Source organism: Cyclopterus lumpus, chromosome 5 (assembly GCF_009769545.1).
Source record: "Cyclopterus lumpus isolate fCycLum1 chromosome 5, fCycLum1.pri, whole genome shotgun sequence".
Lineage (NCBI taxonomy): Eukaryota > Metazoa > Chordata > Actinopteri > Perciformes > Cyclopteridae > Cyclopterus > Cyclopterus lumpus.
The window spans coordinates 48,240-73,507 of NC_046970.1; the positions used below are offsets into that span (position 1 = coordinate 48,240).

The following is a 25,268-nucleotide window of genomic DNA, read 5'->3' on the forward strand; positions in this document are numbered from 1 at the left end:
AGCGACAGGAAAGGCTTTATTCCTGCAGGTCATCAGAGGAAATATAGATCCCCTGTGAGGTTATCAGCCTTCACGATGCTCACACTGCTCTCTCTGAGGAGGACGATCACACTGCAGAAGATTAGAAGGACACTAACAATTTGGAAAATGTGCCTGGTTACCTCCTTAACTAGCGTCAAGGAAGACGATCACTAGTCAATCCATCCCCCTTAAGTGCAGAGTGTTTCACAGGAAGCTTCGGGGGAAACATGTCACATTTTTAACAGTTGCAGGTTCTTGAACGTGACGTTGTTCAAATTGTAATCACATTTACATAACAGCAGCCAAAGGCCTGCAGCACCTCGGAGGTCCGGTCCCTGGGGACTCCTGGACATCCCGTTCGTCAGACTGCAGGCCGACACGATAACGCAACAACCAGGAAGTTACTGGAAGCTGATGTTTTTTTTTCAGAGGCTTCAAAGCATTTCTTCGACATACAAGTTGTTCCTTTCAGAGCTCAATTCAGATCCCTTCCTGTTGCAGCTCATGCACTATTCTGACTGATCTTCCACCACGTTCTGGAAACCACAGCTGTGAAGGAACATTTCTAACATGACGCGTTCCAATATAGTTTTTATGTACACAGCTTTATGTAAAGAAAATAATCTGTGTTGCACTCTGGGCATTAAGCACGTATAGGAATAAAAATAAAAACACAAGGTTGTAGATTCACATTTGAGCTCTTTTTGAACTACAAGTAACTATCCACCAATATTAATGACAACCCAAATAACATTATACTACGAGGGCTTTAGCTCAGTTAAATGAATACCATTAAAGATTAAAGTGAATCAAGCAACAACTCAATCTAAAAACAACCGCCTTTATAATATGTTACTTTTTGTGTATTGGGACCACACGTAGAAAATATGATTATTAATTAAATCTTCCACGACAAACACTTTAAAACCTTAACAGCACATTAAATTAGTATTTTCTTTGGGAACGGCGACCATTGCACCACGTCTGGTCCAGTTTAATGCAAAGAGTTCCTTCAGAAAAGACACCAATCTTGAGATAAAACAGTATACTTCAGTTACTAACTGCAGCACCTTCAGACCTACACGACAACCTAAAGGCCCGTTATGAGCTGGGGTATTAAAATGTATAATACACCCACCAAGTACTACGTAGTGTGTGCCATTTGCCTGGCATGTTTATGACCCAATTACTCCCCTTTGGCTTACGACAGGTTGCAAAGGACCCTTAAAACCTTCTTCTGCAGCCTCACCAGATAGACGTGTTCTTTATCCTGGAAGGCGTAGAGAAGCTGAGGGATCCAGGGACTGCTGTTCAGAGCCAAGACCCTCCGCTCCTCCTCGTGAAAACCCACCTGAGAAGAATAAAAAAGGCCTTCAGCGTAAAATACATTAAATAAATAGAACAGCAGTGCAGCACAAATTGTTCATGCAAGTAGTGAATCAATCAAATGAACTCCTTTAAGACCTCCATTAGGGCTTAAATGTAAGATATCTTAAATAAACCGTGGCCGGAGACCTTGATTCACATATCAAACATGTTGACAATAACAATACATGCTAGTTTGTTAAGTAGGGCATCATTTTTATGTGTTGCATTTTTCCTGTCACCACTCATGTAAAACTCTAAGATCTATTCTATAAGTCACATGCCAGAGCACAGCTGTGAGATGTGTTATGTGGCTTTCAACCCTACAGCACACTCCAGTGGACATTTCTCAGACTGCAATGTTGATAACAAAGCACCCAGACAGAGCAAAAGATAGTTTGCATCTTTGCATCAGTAAAAAGCATGTTCTCTTCACTCTTTTACAGCAGTTACTCACATTTTCTTGAGCGCGTAAAACTGTCTTGTCCATGACTTTGAGTGCACAGACATCCCCGGTGGCCTTCTCCCGGACTACTTGGACTTGGCCAAAGCGACCGCGACCCACCACCGCACGCAGCTCGAAGTCCTGAGGACCCGGCTGCATGGCCCGTAGTTCTGAGACCACTTCAGAAACTGTTTCACAAACACACAGATGTGTTAACCATTGTTTCTGAGGAATTAAGTGAACTTACTTTTAGGATGTAAGATTGTAAGTTTACCACACAAAAAATAAACAACACTGACTCGGCCTCAACAAAACCTACACACTGTGCAAAATGTACGCTTACACTTCTTGACAAAATGTGCCACATGGTGTATCTTCATGAGCTCTGGGGAGATGCACTCTTCATACAGCAGGAGGAGAGCCTCCAGAAGCTCTTCCCGACCTAAAGCACAGCCTCCCTGCTGCCCATACAGGCTGACACGGCCCTGGACACACACACACACACACACACACACACACACACACACGCACGCTTCTGACAGTTAGGGAGACTGGTTTCATAATACAGTGCAAAGGGTTTAATGACATCCATAACTTTACCTGAAACACCTGGTTAAGTCGCGAGCTGCGGCTCGTGATGGGGTCCGCAGAGGTGTGCAGGCTTCCCTGACTCACGTATTTGAACTTCAACATGGCGTCTTTACAACAGATAACCTGAGTGACACACACGGTACCCGTTAACACAAGTGACACACACGGTACCCGTTAACACGAGTGACACACACGGTACCCGTTAACACGAGTGACACACACGATACCCGTTAACACGAGTGACACACACGGTACCCGTTAACACGAGTGACACACACGATACCCGGTAACACGAGTGACACACACGGTACCCGGTAACACGAGTGACACACACGGTACACGGTAACACGAGTGACACACACGGTACACGGTAACACACGGTACCCGGTAACACGAGTGACACACACGGTACCCGGTAACACGAGTGACACACACGGTACCCGGTAACAAGAGTGACACACACGGTACCCGTTAACAAGAGTGACACACACGGTACCCGGTAACACGAGTGACACACACGGTACCCGGTAACACGAGTGACACACACGGTACCCGGTAACACGAGTGACACACACGGTACCCGTTAACACGAGTGACACACAAGGTACCCGGTAACACGGTTCCCGGTAACACGGTACCCGGTAACACGAGTGACACACACAGTACCCGTTAACACGAGTGACACGGTTCCCGGTAACATGAGTGACACGGCACCCGGAAACACGGTACCCGGTAACACGAGTGACACACACGGTACCCGGTAACACGAGTGACACACACGGTACCCGTTAACACGAGTGACACACACGGTACCCGTTAACACCAGTGACACACACGGTACCCGTTAACACGAGTGACACACACGGTAGCCGTTAACACGAGTGACACACACGGTACCCGTTAACACGAGTGACACACACGGTACCCGTTAACACGAGTGACACACACGGTACCCGTTAACACCAGTGACACACACGGTACCCGTTAACACCAGTGACACACACGGTACCCGGTAACACGAGTGACACACACGGTACCCGGTAACACGAGTGACACACACGGTACCCGGTAACACGAGTGACACACACGGTACCCGGTAACACGAGTGACACACACGGTACCCGTTAACACCAGTGACACACACGGTACCCGTTAACACCAGTGACACACACGGTACCCGTTAACACGAGTGACACACACGGTACCCGTTAACACGAGTGACACACACAGTACCCGTTAACACGAGTGACACACACAGTACCCGTTAACACGAGTGACACGGTACCCGTTAACACGAGTGACACACACGGTACCCGTTAACCGAGTCTTGGTACGACCGAGCGCCCGTTTATTTTAAACCACGATTCAAAGTGCGTCACATAACTTAAAACCATTAAAAAATCAAGCAGACGAAAATAAGATTTTAAAAAACCATTAAGAACATTTGGTTAAACATTTTAAAAAACAACATTAAAAAAAAAAATTGAATAAAAGTTGCGGTGCAGTTTAAGAAATAAAATCCAGTAGTTTAAATGGATATATAAATATAATAATATCCTTAAAGGCAAGCCCGCAGACCGACCGAGGTGATAGGAGACGTGAAGCGCTACGGTAACGTCCGCTTCATTCGTTACCGAACACGAGCGTTGACGGTCGATCTACGGAGACTAACCGGGCCGCCATGCAGGTGATGTCGTGTAGAAACACTTAGATATTGACCTGCACGGAGCAACTCCTCGACGTTGTTTCCGGTTTACTTTTTTAAATTTTTGCGCGGTCGCCGCTCACCTCTCCCGCTTGCTGAATGAAGGCGGCGTGTGATTGGATCACTGGGATCTCCTGGGCGGGTCTTGCTGCGTCTCTCAACCAATGGTTGCCGTTTCCGGGCTGTTCAATCTCCAACACGACAAAGAAAGGATTTTGGTAATGTGTAATGTACATGAATACAATGGCCATTAGGATGGAGAGTAATGACGAAGACGATTCATAATGTTTTGTTTAGTTAGTGAATTTAATATATATTTAATATTTATTATATATAATATTACATTTTTTTTACATATTGTGCATTTTTGTAGAAAAGGAATCCCACGTCTAATTGGTTATATTTTATTTATATATTTTTTGGGACACATGACACTAATTTGAAAGGGGTACTCCAGTAATTTATAATGTCAAAATGTGCTTATTTATCATTCAGACCTGCATATATCACATACCTGCTGCTTTCACACCACATCAATTTAAAACTATTTAAAATGCTCAATGAAATGTAACAGACTTGTGTGAGCGATAAAACAATCATACAGGACTCATAGACATAGAATCTTCACAAGACTCTAAATAAAATACTTTTCTAGTGTTCATTTATGAAGAATAAATAACATGCAATAATTTGCGGATAGCCAAAATCAGGGCCAAAACCTTTATTTTCAACAGATTTACATGTTTCGTTGTGGTCAGTTACAGTTTTTCAAAATGTCAGGGTCAAATATTCTAGACTAACAGTGGGCGTAGTGGAGAGACTGGGGACTGGCCAGCTGCCTTCAGCCTGCTCCAGTTGGTGCAGGAGGTGCTGATGTTAAAGTTAGGGTTGAGTTTGGGATTTGGGGTTAGGAGCAGGGTTAGGATTGGGAGTGGGGTTGGGAGCAGGAGCAGGAGCAGGAGCAGGAGTGGGAGGGGGATTGGGATTGGGATTGGGAGGTGTAGGGGCAGGAGCAGGAGCAATATAGCACCCTCTCTTGTGCCACTGCATGTCCCGCACACGTCGGACGGACTGGATCTGAGGTGCAGAGGCGCCCCAATCGTTCCAGTGCTTGAAATCTCCACGCTCCAACACATACTGGCGCCCCCTGTAGCCTGGATACATGTATCCCACCCACCTTCAGAGGGAAGAGAAAGAGCAGGGTGTTACATATCCTTAAAAGACAAAACAACGACATTCATTATTAATAATATTCAGCAGTGGGACGGTTGCAGCTTACGTTCCATTGATAGCCTTGGCACTGGCGACGCGGTCCTGGAAACCATGAGCCCACAGACTGGGGACGTCATCATCAACAATCTCCATCTTTCTACTTTCAAAGCCTGCATTCTCAAACAGGTGCAGCTTGTGATCTGCACTGTCCTGGAGAGAAAAGCAACCGGTCTGAGCACGTTAGTCTGGATGTCATATCTGCTGGTATTACTCTGATGGGACTGACCACGTGCAGAGGCCTGAAGGAGCTCAGGCTGTAGCTGCTCAGGCAGTTGGTCCAGGTGCTCCAGCGAGGGTACTCTCCTTTCTCCAGCACAAACTGCTCTCCTGCAAACCCTGGACGCTCAAACCCCACCCATCTGAAGGGACGTATAAATGCACACAGTACACCTAAACAAGGGCCACCACTAGAAAACAGGATGCAGATGCAGTAACGAATGTATTTGAAACTCGATGAAGCCAAACCGGATGACTCACGGTCCGGACTCCACAATGACCGAACCGATTCTCTGCGTCTTCTCCAACACGTCTTTACATTCACCAGACAACTCCACCTTCTTTCCGCGAAAGTTCTCCAACTCAAAAACTGCCAACTGCAAGACAGGTGGAGACTTAGTTGATGTGTGATCTGCACCGTCCAGATGCATGGTGTTGTCTTTTTACCACAGATACTCATCTGTGTCACCAGTGATGGTTCACCTTGTATGTGGCTCCGGTCCCTCCTTGGCCCTTCTCTGCAGGCAGCTGGTCTGGGTTCCCCTGCTGGTCTGTCATTTTGCTTCTACAAAACGCAGCAATTGCTTTGTTAAATGATATAAGTACGCACATCGGATAGATTTGTACTGTTAGGTTGAATTTATAGATACAAATAGTGTTTACTGCATTAAAACTAACATTAATAAACTTTAAAACATGGTCACAGGTACCATGCATCAGATCTAAATCTATAAAATCCAATACAAGACATTTCAACACTTGTAAGAATAATACATTAATAATGCACACACAACATGAACTCAAGAAGCATGCATTTGGATGCAGACAGAAGAGGGCACAGGTAGAAAGGCGGAGAGAGGGAGGATCCTCAGCTTTTACCTGGATGGCCTGTGCTTCAATGCACTGTGTACACGCCACGCTCTGTGTCCTTCCTTTCTTTCCTGTCTCTTCTGCTGGTCTCGGTGTGAGGGCGTGTGTGAGTGTGGAGGCCTGGCGAGCGGTCGTTGGAGGCCGGCCGGGGTATTTATGGTTTATTTCTGGCCACAGCAGCAAAAAGCCTGTTGATGCAGCAAGTCTGTCACACCCATTGTGTCCATCACACTGCTTCTCAATAGGCGTGCCGCTCTGCCCCCTGGCACACTAGCACCCGCTGCCCAGCTCTGCCAGTGCTGCCATCCTGATCCCATAGTGGGAACACGCACCGACCGCCAGCCAAGAGAATGAACACAGATCAGCCTCACTCAGCAGTATTGGCCCCACCCAGATCCTTTGCTCTACAGTTTCCTGTGGTTTAGTTGTTTCTTTACCTTTCTCTTTATCCAGCATTCAAAGAGGTGCATCCATTCAGGTTGTGAATGAGGCTGCGTCGTAAATATTAAATATTTCCTTAAAACTGACCACAATGTGCGAGCGTCCCATCAAAAACATACACGCCATTGCATTTCATAGAAAAGGTTTAATAAAATTCCCTCAATTTCCTCTTATTATACAGCATGTTGATCTTAAATGATTACAGCAACAATAAAAAGGCACATACGACATCTGGAGCAGATTTCTGGGTTAAAAGATTTCACAAAACACACTTCCTGATTCTGGGCGTTTTCATAAAAAACAGGAAGTGCATCTTTAAGTTTTGTGGACCTGGAAAGAGAAGACCGTCATTCACGGTCCATAACACATGACCATGTGACCACATAACCATGTTCCCTTGACCATGTGACCACAGCTAGGTGCGTGATTATTCTATTGCTTATGGACGGTAATTTGTTATGTATTTTTTAAAGTGCTTTAAAGTTTACTTGAGACAATCTGCGATTGGAAAGATGATGTAAAAGGCATTTTGTACAATTTAAACTAAAATACACACGGTGCAATCCATTATTTATAGTCAGTATTGTATGTACATGTGTGTGAAGGTAGATCTCCTGCTATATGACGGACACATTGCCATGGCTTTGTCTGCATTACGCTGGTGTCCTCCCCCTCAACTGAGCCTCTGGACAGCAGGAGATACAACATGGATTGACATGAGCCACATCAAAGTCTTTCCTTTATATGCCAGAACAGTTCTCGATGGCCTCTATGTATACATCCTCCTGCTTATGGAGGAAAGGTCCAAATTAAGGCACAAGATGAACATGGAGCCGTCGTGGCGAGGCGTCTGTCAGCAGCTGAGATGGACTGAGTCTCCTTCAGGGAACAAGAGAGAAAAGTTCAGGGAGAAGTTTCCAAAATCACCTTATGTAATATATTTCGTAACATTGGGTTTATCTGTAAGGACTCTCCACTCCTAGCAAAACATTCATTTGCCAAAGTGGTGCTCAAATCCATAACCCTGTGACATCAACACGTACTCTTCAGTCACTGATGTACGTGAAGGTAAGAACAAAAATATTAATGCAAAGCAGCAATTGAGCAGAAAGTAATCTGAGGATGTCTTCACCCACTGGGCAATTCAGGGAAAAGCCTTCCAGAAATATGGCCACTTCCTGTTTTCTACAGACACATGACAGCAGTGCCGGAAAGTTGAAACCCTTCACACCTGTTCAGCCGTCTTGCATTATGACTCACAAGCACTTTAGTCCTTTTGAATAATGCCTTCCCTCCCACAGTATTTCAGGGAATGAGCCAAATGCCAAACATGTCAAAATGTCTACGCTCTTCTATGGCTGATCTCTTTAAGTCCAATATAACGCTCAACACATTACAAGCAATGTATGCTCTAATGTGCTTGTTATTAATACCGGTATCAGAATAATGTTGCTCAGAAGATGCTTTTCATTCATACATCGTGTGCCCACATCGTGGCATGTTGGTAAAGTGAGAAAAAAGAAAGAAAGAGGATTTATAATGATACATTCAAAAAGGACTCTACAATGTAAACAAGACTCCCCCAAATAAAAAGCAGAACCCGCTCTTTCTTTTAAACAAACTTTCTTTTTAAATACTTTATGACAGAAGGAAGAACATAACCAGTGATCACCTCATCTGTCCGGCTCAAGTCTCGGTGTCGTACTGACTGAGGCGCTTCTTGGACTTCAGTTCCTTCAGCCAGGCGGGAGAGGAGACGACCCTGAGCGAGGAACGTCACCATTAAAGCACTTGAAATCATTGATTTTGATATATTTTGGGAAGTGTGCTCTTTTTCTCACCCTCCTCCATCCTTGCCGGCTAAGGGGGGCAACACTCGAGCCGCACCAGCCAGATGAGCGGTGGAGCGAGGAGAGCGGGGCAGTTGTGCTGCTTCCTCTTTCTGACTCATCCTCTCTCCTCTTCTCTTATCTTCTTCTGCCTTGTCTCCTTGGCCGGTTCCTACTCCACTGGTTTTCCTTTTTATTTGAGCCTCGGGGAGAAAAGTCAAGGACACTGAAATGCCGCCCACCATGTTATGAATCTTGTGTTATGGGGAACAGACGTTAAGCTCTCCTCAAACTCCTCACACTTACGATTAGGGCTGCAGGGCTCAAACCAGGAAACATGGGGACTCTCTGAGAGGCGGCGGGAGGAGAACAGACGATCTTCGGTTTTGGCTGCTCCTCCTCGGAGTCTGTATCTCTTAGCTTAGAAGATGCCTCCTTTCCATCTAAAAACATGGACACAAAGGCTCAGAACATGCAGTGAATCCAGACTGCTTCTAGCCTGGAGCCAGTCTGATGGATCCACTGCTGGTTCAGAGGACACTATGGATGCAGCAGTAACCTGTGGAGTCACAGATCCTCCAGTCCGAGCTTTCCATCAAAGCCAAACCGCCACGTAGCGAGCGTGACGGACGCGTTCGATTTCTCCTCTTCCCCAGATCCGCCTTGGATCTCTGGGCGCTGGTGTCGAGGAGATGAGTGGAGCTCTGTGGGGAGGCAAACACACAGCATCTAGCAAAGAGGAGAACACACGGCATGCACCGGAGGGTGTTCACGGACCGGGGAGGTTTGCAAATGAACAACCAAACCACATGTTAATGTTTGTGGTGTCGTGTTCGAGTCACCAACCTCAGGGAACGGAGCGTTCTCCGGCTCACTGGGAACGTCTTCAGAGAGTCCAGGAAGCCGGTCAGGGATGAGCTGTGGACTGATGAGAAAGAGGCTCTTTAAAATCATAGCACAGAATGACGTTGAATTCTAGTTCACTTTCTGAGCTCCTGTGTTGTGCTCTGTCATCCACAAGGGGGCAGCGCTCTGTGCTGACATCACATGTTAGTGTCCAGCTTGTTGGGCTGTCACAGGATTTGTATTTATATTATAAAAACAGAAATTGCTAATTGTGTGTCTAGTCATGCTCAATAAAAGTTATTATGGGTTGCACTATGCTGATCACACTGTGAAACTCAAGATGTCAGATTGTTACAGATGTTGTTGGCAGGTGAACTCAGTCTGAATAAAATAAACTCAAAGTCAAGCCGCACCTTTTGCACAAGACACAAGGAAAGAGACTTGAACCTGTCCAGACCTGTCTGCCTCCCATTAGGGTCGATGAAGGAGTGTGTGTGTGTGTGTGTGTGTGTGTGTGTGTGTTTGTGTGGTGTCCTACCTGTCCATTTCAGATGTCTGTTCTCGAGCCCCGTTGTGCTCGTCTGGCTCATCTATCAAAGCGTCAGTGTCCTCGACATTTGTGCTGTAACTGTGAGCCTGAGACAGAAAGACATGGAATTAAACTGGGAAATCAACCAGAAAACATATCATGAACATATCAGAACCAGAGAAGGCCATAACTACCAGTACAGTCTCTCTCTCTCTCTCTCTGCTTTATCACACACAATCAGATGACGTGTTGTTCTGTAAATCGGTACAATAGAACTTCACATGAGGCAGAGAGTAAGGACAGAGGGACTGAGGACAGAGGGACCGAGGACAGAGGGACTGAGGACCAGCCAAGCATGCTTCTTTTAATGAGCCGGTCACAGAGGCTGGGCTGTCCCCCATAAACACCACACACACACACACACATTCCTTGAAGCTCGCTTCACATTCTGTCACAGGGGCACATCCCACCACTGCGCCGCCTGACGGTGCCACCTGTAAACAGAACACCGCTCTGTAAACACCACCGCCCTCCGCCGATGACCTCACACACACCTCCTCCTCCTGCAGGAGTCAAGTCGTGACCGCACGCCATTTGCACAATGCCTGTTATCTGGCAGCATCACAGTGAGAGTGAAGAGGCCTCTCCTGTAAGCACAGACTGTGTTTAGAAAGTCCCCCCCCCCCCCAACATGCATTCACCTGGAATCTGTCACACCTTTATAACAGAAGTGGTTAAATTACATCATTTTCCAGCACATCATGTGACTTGGGTTCATATTATTCCAAAAGCTCCTTGTGTTCTTTGCTCATGAACGTTTCCTACAGAAGGCCACCAGCGTGCATCTCAGTGGGACACCCAGACAATTAAAGTCCATTGTTCTCCGTCCCTCCGGCTCATCGACTGTGAGGGAATACTGGAGCTCTTAAGCAGCTAGATGCTCCATCGGGTTCCTCCAGCTCGTCACTAATAGCATGAAGAGGGCTCTGTCTGCTGCTACCTGTGGGTCTGTCACTAGTGGAGCAGCTTTCATCTACATCTGCAGTTATGGAAACCGATGCAGGTGTTCCTTATTGGACATGTATTGTAAAATTATCCACAACAACAACAACAACAACAACAACCTCCTAGTGCAGACATTAGGAACCATGAAGAACTCTAAGAGGAACCGGTCTGCAGGGCAGAGGAGTGGGCTTTATTACACATGTTGGTCAAGGCTGATGGAATGTGGAGTCGTGGAGAAGATAACATCAGAAGACACAATAACCGAGACTGTTGTACAAAATAATAGACCACAGTCAACAACACATCCCCTGTAATAAAGGAAAGTGATGGATCATCACAATAAAGGTGGATATAGCCTGCAGGTTGTTCTCGCCTATCACACACACGCACGCACACACGCACACACACACACACACACACACACACACACAAACACACAGCCACAGTAAACACTACAAAACTACGGAGACAGATTTCAGCATCTAAATGTCTAAAAAAAAAAATCCTGTATTGCAGATGGCATTGAAGGCTTTTTCATTATTAAGTTTGTTATAATACTTCTGCTTCATCTTGCCACCTATTGACAGAATATAATAATAATAATAATAATAATAATACAACATAAATAAAAATGTAGTAGGGTTTAGTGTTCATACTTCCAAAGAATAGTCCTGAATTATATTATTATATTACAATGTCAAAATATAATCAGTTTGATGGAAGTCAAACATAATTATAATCCAATGCAATGGTTAATCTATCATATCAAATGTACTGGGCTTTAATGTAATGACATATAGAGGTAAAGATGGCTTTAAAACAGCCACAGGACTAAACATAATCAGCTTGAACGACGTGACACACATGATGACCCTCGTCTCAACACTGTGATGGTCCTCTGCTTCACGAGGGCCTCCGTGGTTATCTGTTGGAAGGGCAACGCATGGAAGGGCAATTATTAGACTATTGGGAGACGTGGAGCTTTGGTGCAAACTGTGCAAATTAGCTCCACCCGTGGATCTATATCTTGGATGATTTGCCCTAAAAGCTGCTCTGTTTGTTTATCATTGCACTTTCTGTCAAGGAACCTTTAAAGGCCATTCGTGTCGTCATTTGTCAATTTAATTATTTCGACGCAACGCAACGAGAACATGTCAGAGCCTTCACTGCTGGTGAACTACGTCAGCTCTTACGGAACAGGGTGCCGCGGCTCTCCTCTGGAGACTCTGCCCCCTTCTGACTGAGAAGCGGCGCAGGGACCTCCTGCTACGTCGGGCGAAGCTACGAAGCGGTGACATGGCTCTCTGAAACCTTCCTCCCCCGTCTCCGTCTTCCTCTTCCTCTTCTTGGCACTCCTCTTCCTCCGCCTGCTTCTCCTCGGCGTCGCCCCACACCAGCTCCAGAGCCCCCTGCCAAGAGCGCCGCATGCCGCCCACCAAGCCCGACAGCTTCCCTCCAAAGTACTGCATGGTAGAAACGCTCACGCGGCTGCTGGTCTGGGCAACAGGTGCATCATGGGAAGCGGGTCACCGGAGGAACTGGTGTTCAGATGGGAGGTAGAAAGCTCTGTGATCTACCTTTCAGCCTTCATTTTCAATACGCAGAAGAAAGAGCACACATTGTATTTGGTGAAAAGTGTCGTCCATTTTCCCTTGGAGCGTGGTCCATCCTCTGTCTCCACATCTTCATGGTTCAGGTCACACTTCCTGTGCACTGTGACAACACTATTCCACAGCAGCGCTCGCTGTGACGGATGTGACCGCCCGAACAAAGACGTTCCCCATCATCTAATGAGGATCCATTGAACAACTAAAGACATGACATCCTCTGGCAGGAGAAAGAAAATAGCAAAGAGGCTGTTCGTCCTGCACAAAGATGACCTCTCCTCATGTGCACCTCCTCTCCCTCCTTTGATGGCACAGTCAAGCCGGGTTGCTTCTACGTCCCCACAACTCCATTTTCCATTCAGAAAAAAAAAAAGGGAAAGCAGCGTGGGAAATGGCACTCCACCCCCCCAAAGCCAGGTAAGAGAGGTAGACCCCCTCCCCCGCCCCCCACTCACTCGATTGATTTCACCGAGCGCCAAAACAATGCCGAGGACTGTGCTCGGATGGGGCAAATCCCGAGTAGACGGAAGGTGTGGCAGGCCTTTCTGCACCTCCCTCCTCTGCTCCCCCCCACCCCACCCCCCCTCCCCCGCAGGTAAATGATGCAGGTGAGTCACGTCTTTGTGAGAGCAGTAAGCAGGAAACAGGAAGACTTTTGGGAAATTGAGAGGCAGTTGGAGCGCTAGATGAGAATGGACATGTGAACCTTCTTGTCCGGGGGTTTAGCCCATCCTCCTTTGAGTGTGTATGGTTACTACCGGGATGTGTTTCCCCACCCCCATCTTTACCCGTCTCATCGCCTCCCCTTATTTTCTCCCTCTCCTAATGTCTCTGTCCCTTGCTGTCATCCGTTCATGGGTTTTAACTGAAGCCGGTCCTTTTCTTCACTGCACTTGATTAAGAGGAGCTCATAAAATGTGTGTGTGTGTGCGTGTGTGTGTGTGTGAGCGTGTGCGTGCGTGTGTGTGTGTTAGTGTGTGTGAGGGGGGCTGACGGGCTCTCTCAAAACGGGGTGGAGAGACTGAGTAGACAGAGGAAGAGGGGCACCATGTATGGGTATTCTGACCCGCTGCCCTGCTGACCAGACCCAAAAGAGGACATGACAACCACATAGCAACCACTTCTCTCTATGATAGTCTGTCTTTCTGTCTGTCTGTCTGTCAGCCAGTCAGTCAGTCTGTCTGTCTGTATGTCTCTCTGTCTGTCTGTCTGTCGGTCGGTCGGTCAGTCTCTCTGTCTGTCAGTCAGTCAGTCAGTCTGTCTGTCTGTCTGTCCATCTGTATGTCTCTCTGTCTGTCGGTCTGTCAGTCTGTCTGTCTGTCTGTCTGTCTGTCAGTATGTCTGTATGTCTCTCTATCTGTCAGTCTGTTTGTCTGTCTGTCTGTCCATCTGTATGTCTCTCTGTCTGTCGGTCTGTCAGTCTGTCTGTCTGTCTGTCTGTCTGTCTGTCAGTCGGTCTGTCTGTCTGTATGTCTCTCTGTCTGTCTGTCTTTCAGTCTGTCTGTCTGTATGTCTCTCTGTCGGTCGGTCTGTCTGTCTGTCGGTCAGTCTGTCTGTATGTCTGTATGTCTCTGTCTGTCAGTCAGTCTGTCTGTCCATCTGTATGTCTCTCTTCTGTCTGTCTTTCGGTCTGTCTGTCTGTATGTCTCTCTGTCTGTCGGTCGGTCGGTCTGTCTGTCTGTCTGTCAGTCTGTCTGTCTGTCCATCTGTATGTCTCTCTGTCTGTCGGTCTGTCAGTCTGTCTGTCTGTCGGTCTGTCAGTCTGTCAGTATGTCTGTATGTCTCTCTGTCTGTCAGTCAGTCAGTCTGTCGGTCGGTCTGTCTGCCTGTCTGTATGTCTCTCTGTCTGTCTTTCGGTCTGTCAGTCTGTCCGTCTGTATGTCTCTCTGTCTGTCTGTCTGTCTGTCTGTCGGTCGGTCTGTCTGCCTGTCTGTATGTCTCTCTGTCTGTCTGTCAGTCAGTCAGTCTGTCTCTCTGTCTGTATGGCAGTCAGTCAGTCTGTCTGTCGGTCTGTATGTCTCTGTCTGTCTGTCAGTCAGTCTGTCTGTCTGTATGTCTCTCTGTCTGTCTGTCTGTATGTCTGTCCGTCTGGTCTGTCTGTATGTCAGTCAGTCCGTCTGTCTGTCTGTATGTCTGTCGGTCTGTCTGTCCGTCTGTCTGTATGTCTCTCTGTCTGTATGTCTCTCTGTCTGTCTGTCTGTCTGTCTGTCAGTCAGTCAGTCAGTCAGTCTGTCTGTCAGTCTGTCTGTATGTCTCTCTGTCTGTCAGTCAGTCTGTCTGTCCGTCTGTATGTCTCTCTGTCTGTCTGTCTGTATGTCTGTCCGTCTGGTCTGTCTGTATGTCAGTCAGTCCGTCTGTCTGTCTGTATGTCTGTCGGTCTGTCTGTCCGTCTGTCTGTATGTCTCTCTGTCTGTCTGTCTGTCTGTCAGTCAGTCAGTCAGTCAGTCTGTCTGTCAGTCTGTCTGTATGTCTCTCTGTCTGTCAGTCAGTCTGTCTGTCCGTCTGTATGTCTCTCTGTCTGTCTGTCAGTCTGTCTGTTGGTCGGTCTGTCTGCATGTCTGTATGTCTCTCTGTCTGTCTGTCTGTTGGTCGGTCAGTCTGTCAGTCTGTCTGTATGTCTCTGTCTGTCTGTCAGTTTGTCTGTCTCTCTGTGTGCAAGCTGTCTGTCTGTCTGTATGTCTCTCAGTCTGTCTGTCTCTCTGTCTGTCAGTCTGTCTGCGAGCTGTCTGTCTGTATGTCTCTCAGTCTGTCTGTCTCTCTGTATGTCAGTCTGTCTGCGAGCTGTCTGTCTGTCTGTCATTAACCTGAATGAGGGTACGTAGTTGGCTGCACAGCTTGTGTTTGCCCAGTAAAGACTTTCCTTATTCTGTCCCGTCAAAATAAAAGCCCTTCTCTTCCACACAACAGTGTCTTTGATGTGGAGGTTTTCCTGCTGTATAAAAAAATATTCAACCTATTTTATTCAACAATGTTTAGGGTTAATGTTCTACAGGAGATACACGTGTTGGTATATGTGCTGCAGAAACAGGAAGGGCTACTTGTGAGAGCAGCAGTGCTCCCTAGTGGCAGAACCAGGTTCAACAGGGTGGCTACGTGGGCACAATGCCTCCTCCCAGTAGCTCACTGGTCCTGTGAGTTGGTTTCTGTTTGCTGAAGCACACAAAGCAAACAGAAACATAATATCACACACACACACACACACACACACACACACACACACACACACACACACACACAGTTCTGGCCTCTGTTTTTATGAAGTCTGCAAAAATGTTGCATGTTCAAACAGGCGGTGAGCCGATGTAGCTGTTCCTTCGCCGCCACGCCCTGACCCGTTCACCTTGAGCTGTTTGCTGCCTGGTTTCATCTCAAAATGTCTTTTTCAGATTTCTAATGTTCCATTTCCTTTCGTAGGATGTCACGTTTTGACTAATTTGTCAGAGAAAAGTGGTCCGATTCTTCCACACTTAAAATGATCAACCTCCAAATGAACACCTGAGTTATTAATGTTGCTATTCAGAAGTATGAAGTGGACTCCTCTCATGAAAACAGCATTAACAACTTCCCAAATTGGCCGAATGTTGAGACCCCTCATCAAAGTAGGCCTAGAAGTAGTATTGCAGTATTTTTACACATTTTTATGAAGTACGTGTTACTCTCTGTTCCCAGAGCCAGGCTAATATTCATCACACAGGCCCGAGTGTGGTGTCAATTTTATATTCTAACTCTCAGCAGGACAGAGAATAAGCATATTTAAAAAATGTCTAGATATACTTTTGAACACATAACAAATCAAAGTACTTCCTCATATTGCTGCTTTACCATGATCTAATACTAAGAGCTGTTAAAGGAATAGATAACATATCTCTATTGTCTCTTGGTACATCATCACTGTCATTACATTCAGACCCAGAAGCTTTTAAATCATAATAACTTAATATTTATGGACGCATTGAGTGAACTTCTGCCTCCTCTGAATACTAATTCCTATACAGTGGATCCATATAGTGATGATAGAGGCTTGTGTTTGTGTATCACAGCAAACATAAGTACACATCCTTGTGTTGGTAACATCTGACTGTAAATATGCCATCCAGGAGGCCCATGTAAAGCATCCCTCCTTCATATAGACACACTTTGACTTATAAAAATAAGGGTTAGGGTTATGGTTAAAAAGCAAAAAGAAAGCCGCTAGTCGACTATTGCGAGAGCCAAAATGCACAGGAAGTCGTGACCTCACTTCCTGTTAAGATGTATTAAGATGTCATAACCGACATGCACGACTTGACATGGAGTTCACATACAGTCTGACACACCTTCTCACCACCAACACTTCGTCTGCAGTGAAATATGTTGTTTTTTATCAGCTCGTAAATCAACTCTCCGACACGCTTGGTATTTAGTATTTATAGTAATTAGCTCATATAACTGCTGCAGATGCTCCTCCTCGTGACACATGGGTGCATTCTTCAGGCCATGCTTACTCAAAGTCACGCCTACACACACACACACACACACACGTTCTTGAGTGGTGACTGGAACAGGGTGAAGCCGGTGCAGGTGAAGGTGTGTGCTGATATGAATCAGCAGGAAAATAACCACATTTACTTGTACACTCCTCCCACTCTTTAAACCTCACCCTCTGAAACATGAAGCATCCTTGTAGTAAGAATGGGTTAACGTCTGATGTGTTTTAGTGTTTCATTGATCAGATGTTTTTCTGATTGAGATCTTTTGCGTGTAAATCAACTTCATTTAAACTCTGTAAATAAAAATAAAGCTGTATTTTGTATTTACCTCCTGCTCGTCTTCTTTATCCACTTCATCCTCATGTATCTCCTCCGCTTCCTCCCTCTGTGTCTCCTTTTCCCCTTCCTCCTCCTCCACCTCCATGGAGACGAACTGTTCCTCCTCCTCCTCCTCCTCCTCCTCCTCCTCCTCTTCTTCCTGGGGACTTTCCCGGGCTGACGTGGGCTCTGGGCGGTCTGGTCTTGCCACCTGCTGTGGCGCTCTGACGTTCAGTGAAGCCTGAGCTTCCTCCTCCTCCTCCTCCTCCTCCTCCTCCTCCTCCTCCTCCTCCTCCTCCTCTTCCTCCGACCAGCTGTGGGCGAGCGCTCTTCCTCCTTTCGGCTGCGAGCCCCACCTCATCGGTTTGACCGAGAAGTCGTCAAAGTCCACGTTGACCAGAGCCGGAGGGACGGAGAAGTCATCGTAGAGGAGCGCTGCCTCCTCTTCCTCCCTTTCTCTCTTCTCCTCCAGTTCTTGTTCTCGCTTTCCATCCATTTCCTGTCTTATTCTCCTCTCCAACTCTTCCACTCTTTCTTTCTCGGTCTGCCTCTTCCTTTCCTCTTCCCTTCCTTCCTCCTCTCTCAGTCTCTCTCTCTCTATTCCCTTCATTCTCTCCATCTCTTCTTCTTTCTCTTGCCGTTCTTTCAGCCTCCTTTCCTCTTCCTTTTTTTCCTCCTCTCTCAGTCTCTCTCTCTCTATTCCCCTCATTCTCTCCATCTCTTCTTCTTTCTCTTGCTGTCCTTTCAGCCTCCTTTCCTCTTCCCTTTCTCTTTCTTTCGCCTCCTCTCTTAATCTCTCTTCCTCCCTCTCCTCTTGTCTGAGTCTCTCCTCTTTCTGTCTCGCCCTCTCTCTGTCCTCCTCTGTCTTTCTTTGCCTCATTCTCTCCATCTCTTCTTCTTTCTCTTGCTGTCCTTTCAGCCTCATTTTCTCTTCCCTTTCTCTTTCTTTCGCCTCCTCCCTTAATCTCTCTTCCTCCCTCTCCTCTTGTCTGAGTCTCTCCTCTTTCTGTCTCGCCCTCTCTCTGTCCTCCTCTGTCTTTCTCTGCCTCATTCTCTCCATCTCTTCTTCTTTCTCTTGCTGTCCTTTCAACCTCCTTTCGTCTTCCCTTTCTCTTTCTTTCGCCTCCTCTCTTAATCTCTCTTCCTCCCTCTCCTCTTGTCTGAGTCTCTCCTCTTTCTGTCTCGCCCTCTCTCTGTCCTCCTCTGTCTTTCTCTGCCTCACCAACTCCAACTCTTTCTCGCTTTCCTTCTCTTCTTCCTCTTCTATTACCCTCTCTGTCTCTTTCACCCACTCTTTTTCCCACTCTTCTTCTCTCTGCTTCTTTTTGTTAATTTCCTTCTGTCTCAGTTTTCCCTCCATTCTGTAATCCTTGTGGTTGTCAATCAATCTCTCCTCCTCCTCCTCCTCCTCCTCCTCCTCATCGCTCAGCCTCAGACTTTCTCTCTCCTTTCTCAGTCTCTCCTCTTTCTGTCTGTCCTCCTCTGTCTGTCTTTGCCTCATCAAGTCTCTTCCCTTCTCTTCTCCCCCTCTCAGTCTCTCTGTCTTGTTCACCCACTCTTTTTCCCACTCCTCCTCTCTTTGTTTCTCCTCATTCATTTCCTCCTCTCTCGGCTTCTGTTTTTCTCTTCCCTCCTTCAATCTCTCTTTTCCCCGCTCCTCCTGGTCTTGTTTAAGTCTCTCCTCTTTCTGCTTTGCCCTCTCTCTTTCCTCCTCCTGTTGTCTCTCCTCTCTCCTCTCCATCTCCTCTTCGATAAGCCTTTCCTGTTTCCTCTCCTCTTCTTTCAACCTTCCTCTCTTCCATTCCTCCGTCTTCTGTCTCTCCCTCTCCTCCTCCTCCCTCTGCCTTGCCCTTTCTTTCTCCCTTTCTTCTCCTTCTTTTCGTTTCCGCTCCTCTTCCTGCTTGAGTCGTGGCTGTTCATGCTCCTCAGCTCTCCGTCTTCTTTCAAATTCTAAATGTTTCGGTCGTTCCTCTTCTTCCGTCTCCTCATCATTGTCCTTCTTCTTCTGAAGAAGACCCCCTGCTCTTTTGTAGACCGGCACCGAAACAGGGATCTCCTCCTCAGCTTCATCCTCAGAAGCCTCTTCTTCGCTGGAATCGGTCGCTGAGCCCAGGAGGATTGGCGGCCCGCCGTCGTCTCTCTCCACCACGCCGAAGCGAACAGAGCGCCGCTTGGCGTTGTCCCTCGTTGGAGCGCCTGGAGCTCCTCCCCTCGCGGAAGCTTCTCCCTCATCAGAGGCATCGAGGGTTTCAGGTGAGCTGCGTCGTTGGACACCCCCCTCTGTGGATTGGTCCTGCATACATTTTGAGCTTTCCGATGACTGGACTTCAGCTGGAGCGTCTTCAGACGCCTCCATCGGGGTCTCCGGGGGTCGTTCCTCTGAGGAGTCCACTGAGGAGTCCACTGCCCGGCTGGACAAGGACCCTGCTTCAGGAGGTTCAACGGGCGGCGTTTTGGGAGTTTTCCCTGCTGCTGACTCAAAGCTGTGGAAGACAGACCAGCAGTTCAAGGTTTAATGATCCTGCTTCAAATCGATGCAGAGCTCCAAGCACATTTTACATGTTGTTTGATACCGTTTGCTCAATACACAGATACAGCCAGAAGCTGGTTAGCATAGCTTAGCATAAAGCCTGAAACTGGGGTCTGGCTCTGTCCAAAGTTCTGCCCACCAGCACCTTTAAACTCAGTCATTAACATGTTGTATATTTTAGTTTGTTTAATCTACGTAAAGACGAGTGGAAGTTCCAATGGGAGTTACATGCTGATGTTCCCCCTGTTTCCAGTCTTTATGTTAAGCTAAGAAATATTTCACTCACCTATAGTTTTATCTCGCCATTCAGATTAGTTTGCTTTATTTTCTAGTTTTTGATAAATTAATCTCTAAGATTTAAATCACCACAACAGTGCTGCATTTCATTTGTGGAGCTCAGAGTACTGAATGTTTACATTTTTAATATGACAGTTTTCATGAAAACTATTAATTTGGGATAAAGACGTTCCAGCTCTTGAGAGTGAAATCTCTCTTCAGACCAGTGTGGACATGTTGCTGGTCCTGTTCAAGTCTGTAACACTAACTAAATTATATTTGCATCTATTGTACTGTCATTGTAATAGCGTGCAGGAAATACCTCAAAACCTGCGCGGCGAGATAATGGAGGGTAACTGAGAACCTGGAGAACTGCACATGCTCTTTATTCTGATCTGGTATTGTAGGTGGAACGTCTAATCTTAATATTCACATTTTGAGGTGGCCTGGTTTGCACTCTTATCTCGACACGGGACATAAATCTCTCCACAATCTTGATATTGAGAGCTACGTTACTCATTCACCACTCTGCTACTGATGTGCACAAAGTGCATGAGTATGAGTTGATGACACAAACAGGTCAAGACATGTACTCTTCTCTCGTCGTCTTTTGGACACTATGGAAGAGACGTGGAAAGCCCTCCTCCCTGCAAGGACCCTGAACACAACACGATCCACTCTGCAGAGCAGAGAGAATCCTTCATGCACTAACACACAAATTTAAAAACAAGTGATATTAAAAGTCTCTAGTGTGGGCATGAACACACTTTAGATCTGTTGCATGCATCAGATCACAAACAGATTCATCTGAAATGAAAGAATAACTCTGGCCAATAGCCAAGCATAACAAGAGCCATTCACCTTGAAATAAACGTGATTGCACTCGCAAGAGAACGTTTATTTAGCTCAAGCCTCAAACTGTCGCCATGCACACATCAGACACACAAAATTCTCACTCACCTCTTGGAACGGTTCCGGGGTGCAGCCCGAGGCTGCTTCTCAGTGTTCAGACCCTGCAGGCTTGTTTCCGCGGCCCACTTTTTGATTCTCTCCTTTACGCCCTTTACGGGGCCGTTCATCATGTCCGGCTCGTCTCTCTTGGTCACGGGCTCCGGCCTCGATGACGAGTCCAACAGGAGGCTGATCCTGCGTTTTATGCTGCCTCCTCCGCCGTACCCCTCCTTCTGTGCACTTGCATCGCCCTCTGTGACTGGCGGCTCTGATGCTGTGCAGCTCGGCTCTGGATCAGAAGACTCCGGTTCGTCTGCAACGTCGATGCCGCTGGTTGTAGAGACGGTCCCGGCTGGCTGGGGGGGCAGAGACAGGCCAGCTGACTCAAACCTTGAGGTCAGCTCCATGGACAGACGCTTCCTGCTGCCGCCCCATCGGCTCGCCGGGTTGTCTGCAGGAGAAACATCACTTCCTGGTCCTGTGAGACTTTGGACGACAGAAGGCCAAGTCTCGTCTTCTTTTTTTTTTCTGTCTATCTGAGCTGAGTTTACAGTATCGTTAGACGCTTTGTGGTTTGCTTGGATGACATCATCTCTCTGAATTGGCTCGGACTTGGGCGTCTCCTCGGGTGGAGCGGTCTGCGTGACTGGATCAGATTTTCCGACACCAGAATCCAGAGTGTCCTCTCCATGTGGACTTGCTTTGCTTTCCCCGGTTGCTTTTGGCAGATATTTGGTGAGCACACTTCCAGGGCTGGGTTTGGAATCTGAGGGGCTGGTTTGTTGAGGGGGTTTCTGAGCGGGGGTGGTCACAGTCGGTTTGGGGACACTTGTGTCCTTGGATCTTTCCGTCTGCTGCGTCGTTGTCTTCGAGGTAACGGCGGACTTCTTCGGGGCTGCGATGGAGCGAATACCGGTACTCTTCTGCAGAGAGAAGGGCTTGGGAGTGAGTCGGGGTTTGGGGGCCAGGACCGGCTTGGGGTTCGAGGTTCCAGTCTGGGACACCTCCGTGGAGCTCTCCATAACTGGGTCGCTGAAAGAGTGGAGGAGAGGAGGTGTTTACATGCAGCGAAACTACACATTCACATTGAAGAAAGGTTGTCTCTGTTTCAGACACAGCCATGTTTTTACAAAGATGACTGAATGAGTCCACATTACCTCCACAATCACACCGAGCAGACCAGTGTGGACATGTTGCTGGTCCTGTTCAAGTCTGTAACACTAACTAAATTATATTTGCATCTATTGTACTGTCATTGTAATAGCGTGCAGGAAATACCTCAAAACCTGCGCGGCGAGATAATGGAGGGTAACTGAGAACCTGGAGAACTGCACATGCTCTTTATTCTGATCTGGTATTGTAGGTGGAACGTCTAATCTTAATATTCACATTTTGAGGTGGCCTGGTTTGCACTCTTATCTCGACACGGGACATAAATCTCTCCACAATCTTGATATTGAGAGCTACGTTACTCATTCACCACTCTGCTACTGATGTGCACAAAGTGCATGAGTATGAGTTGATGACACAAACAGGTCAAGACATGTACTCTTCTCTCGTCGTCTTTTGGACACTATGGAAGAGACGTGGAAAGCCCTCCTCCCTGCAAGGACCCTGAACACAACACGATCCACTCTGCAGAGCAGAGAGAATCCTTCATGCACTAACACACAAATTTAAAAACAAGTGATATTAAAAGTCTCTAGTGTGGACATGAACACACTTTAGATCTGTTGCATGCATCAGATCACAAACAGATTCATCTGAAATGAAAGAATAACTCTGGCCAATAGCCAAGCATAACAAGAGCCATTCACCTTGAAATAAACGTGATTGCACTCGCAAGAGAACGTTTTTATTTGACTTATTTAACACAACCTCCACAAATCACATGTCAATACTCAACCTTTTCAAGATTGCATCTCCCACTAGTCTTTGTCATATCTGACTGATAAAAGGGCCTTCTGTTGTGGATCTTGGAGAGCTTCCTCAACAGCTGTTGTCATGTGATCAGGAGACCCTGCTCAGATCTCTTCAACACAAGTTGATAATGTCTGACACAAAACATTGTTCAACGGAACCATTGGAAAATAAATTCATAGGCTGTAAAAAAATAAAATATAAATTGTTATTACACCGCATAAGAATCAAAACAGGCGCCATGGTGTCGGAGCCTGAGGAAGGCCTGATGAGTCATCGTCACACACATGAATACGGCCTGAAGAAGCAGACCTCCCGAAACCAGCCACACTCAGGAACCCGCTCCTCTGTGAGCACCAAGGTCACGTGAGCAAGACACAGCGTGTGAAAAAAAGATAACAGTCATGTTTCCAATTGTGTTTCACAAATACCAAAAGCATTGCACGTCATCTGGTTTGACCTGTACTTCTACAAACCGGTAACTCCACGCCCTGCACAGCCAATCGATCTCCATCTGGTCTGGATCTAGTGTATTGATTCAAGACAAACAGCCTGTGCACTTGGGAATTTGTGCATGTTTTATGTTTTCTAATGATCTTGTTTTAATGTGTATATGATCAGCACCCCTGGATGTGCATGACTGTGTCCCATTGGAATCTTTTAAGCTGTTTGGTTCCTGCTTCCCTCGTTTTTTACAGCTGAATTCCTGAGAAACAAACAGTGTGTGGCACATGAAGCTGCAGTTGATCGATCGTTTCTGTTGCTTATCGGGCCACATGTTTGTGTGTCTTTATCTCCGTCGGCCTCCAGGGCCCGTTGCCCCGGCCGAGGCTCACAGTGCACCGGGTCCCCTTCACTTTGCTTTTATTTACTCCTTGTGAGCTACGCTGAGAGACGCTGAGAGACGCGGGTCCTCCACCAGGTCCAGGAGGACAACATGTCGGTGTAATAACGCCTCGTAGCACATTAATCACGATGCGACTACTGCGTGTGTGTCGGGCTGTTAATAAGTTACTAATACACGCGTCATCAATGAACTGGCAGTCGTTGAACCAGCCAAAGGACAAAGGAAACGAGAGAGCTGGAACAACACTTATTCTTTGATGAAACTCAGGCTGTCAGTCTGGTGGAGAGGTCAACTTGAGGAGGTCACGTTACAACGCCATGAGAAAAGATGGTGCACCTGCTGTCAACTAGCTAAGTGAACTTTTCCACCTATTTGAACAGTCGCTTTACCTTTCGTCTTCACGCAGTCATGCGGGTGGAGGGAAGGAAGCAAGGGAAGAAGGAAGCAGGAAGAAGTCCCGAGAGAAGCTCTGTCGTTGTTGTCCCGTGTTGCGGTTCTTCTCCTCACAACTCATCCCACTAACAGGACGTCGGGCGGCTCGCGCCCAGCGGACACGCCCTCCGTGCGCCACGCTGCTCGCGCGTCAAGCCGCGCGCACAGAGACGCGACTGGGCAGGAAAGGGCCTTCAAAATAAAAGCACGGCGCAGTCGCTCGAGCAGGAGCAGTTACTGTATGTTAGTTTATGTCGAGTCGGAGGAGTTTAGCACAAGCCCCAAGATGAAGTGCTCATCTTCTGCCTTCATATCTACATTTTCATCAATTCAAACCATATTTATAATTACAAGATTGAAAAGATAGGCCTGTCTGTAATGCTTAGGTACTAATGAAACCAACGTAATGAATAGGTTGAAGTGACTCGGCATGATTTAAAATGAAAGCATAACTGTAAATGTGGAGTGTTAGGATTGTGCTCTTTTATATTGAAAATCCGGACCAGAAGTTCTCGCTGAATTCATTGCAGCTTGAAAGAAGTTGAGTGGACCGGATGAACAGGTCCTCCTGACTGAGAAGAAAAGGTACGTCACACAAAAGGACTTGAATGCATGCGCATCTGACTGCGTTATGGCGCGCGCTACCTGCGGGGGGGAGGGGGGGGGGGGGGGGGGGGTGCCCATAACCTCATTTGCATAACACCTGGGCACTGAGGGACATTTGCGTTGCCTGTGCATTACGAGACGTCACACACACGTCATCTGAAATCTGAGAAATAAAAC

The 25,268-nt window shown here is 47.0% G+C and overlaps 3 protein-coding genes across 11 annotated transcripts in view; all 3 read right to left on the reverse strand.

Annotated features, from left to right (window-relative positions):
• cita (citron rho-interacting serine/threonine kinase a) overlaps positions 1–4,233 on the reverse strand; it is a 32,900-nt gene extending 28,667 nt beyond the window's left edge. For 6 of the 8 annotated variants that reach the window (XR_004609460.1, XM_034531988.1, XM_034531993.1 and 3 more), the window contains exons 1-5: positions 4,095–4,219; positions 2,432–2,545; positions 2,175–2,316; positions 1,844–2,019; positions 1,271–1,372 (exon numbers count right to left, since the gene is read on the reverse strand). Coding sequence is in view for 7 of the 8 variants with exons in the window: in XM_034531988.1 (XP_034387879.1) it covers positions 1,271–1,372; positions 1,844–2,019; positions 2,175–2,316; positions 2,432–2,524 (513 nt within the window). In the remaining variant the exon portion in view is untranslated. Of the gene's footprint in view, positions 1–1,270; positions 1,373–1,843; positions 2,020–2,174; positions 2,317–2,431; positions 2,546–4,004 lie in introns of all 8 variants that reach the window. The other 2 variants (XM_034531990.1, XM_034531989.1) reach the window with 2 other exon arrangements.
• Positions 4,234–4,816: 583 nt separating this feature from the next.
• crybb3 (crystallin, beta B3) lies at positions 4,817–6,929 on the reverse strand. Of its 2 annotated transcripts, XM_034533428.1 has the most exons (6): positions 6,495–6,929; positions 6,099–6,180; positions 5,877–5,992; positions 5,626–5,758; positions 5,407–5,549; positions 4,817–5,304 (listed from the first exon to the last, which is right to left on the reverse strand). In XM_034533428.1, exons 2-6 carry the CDS (start codon positions 6,171–6,173, stop codon positions 5,010–5,012), a joined length of 762 nt encoding a protein of 253 aa, XP_034389319.1. In that variant the 5' UTR covers positions 6,174–6,180; positions 6,495–6,929; the 3' UTR covers positions 4,817–5,009. The 2 variants fall into 2 exon arrangements, with proteins under 2 accessions (XP_034389319.1, XP_034389318.1); XM_034533427.1 differs by lacking the exon at positions 6,495–6,929 and having other exon boundaries at positions 6,099–6,487.
• Positions 6,930–7,051: 122 nt separating this feature from the next.
• Positions 7,052–24,647, reverse strand: tnks1bp1 (tankyrase 1 binding protein 1). The gene is made up of 12 exons (XM_034533445.1): positions 24,443–24,647; positions 21,296–22,318; positions 18,621–20,012; positions 18,279–18,353; positions 17,540–18,209; positions 10,140–10,237; positions 9,602–9,680; positions 9,315–9,459; positions 9,062–9,198; positions 8,768–8,958; positions 8,599–8,688; positions 7,052–7,805 (listed from the first exon to the last, which is right to left on the reverse strand). Exons 2-11 carry the CDS (start codon positions 22,306–22,308, stop codon positions 8,613–8,615), a joined length of 3,876 nt encoding a protein of 1,291 aa, XP_034389336.1. The 5' UTR covers positions 22,309–22,318; positions 24,443–24,647; the 3' UTR covers positions 7,052–7,805; positions 8,599–8,612.
• Positions 24,648–25,268: the final 621 nt, after the last annotated feature.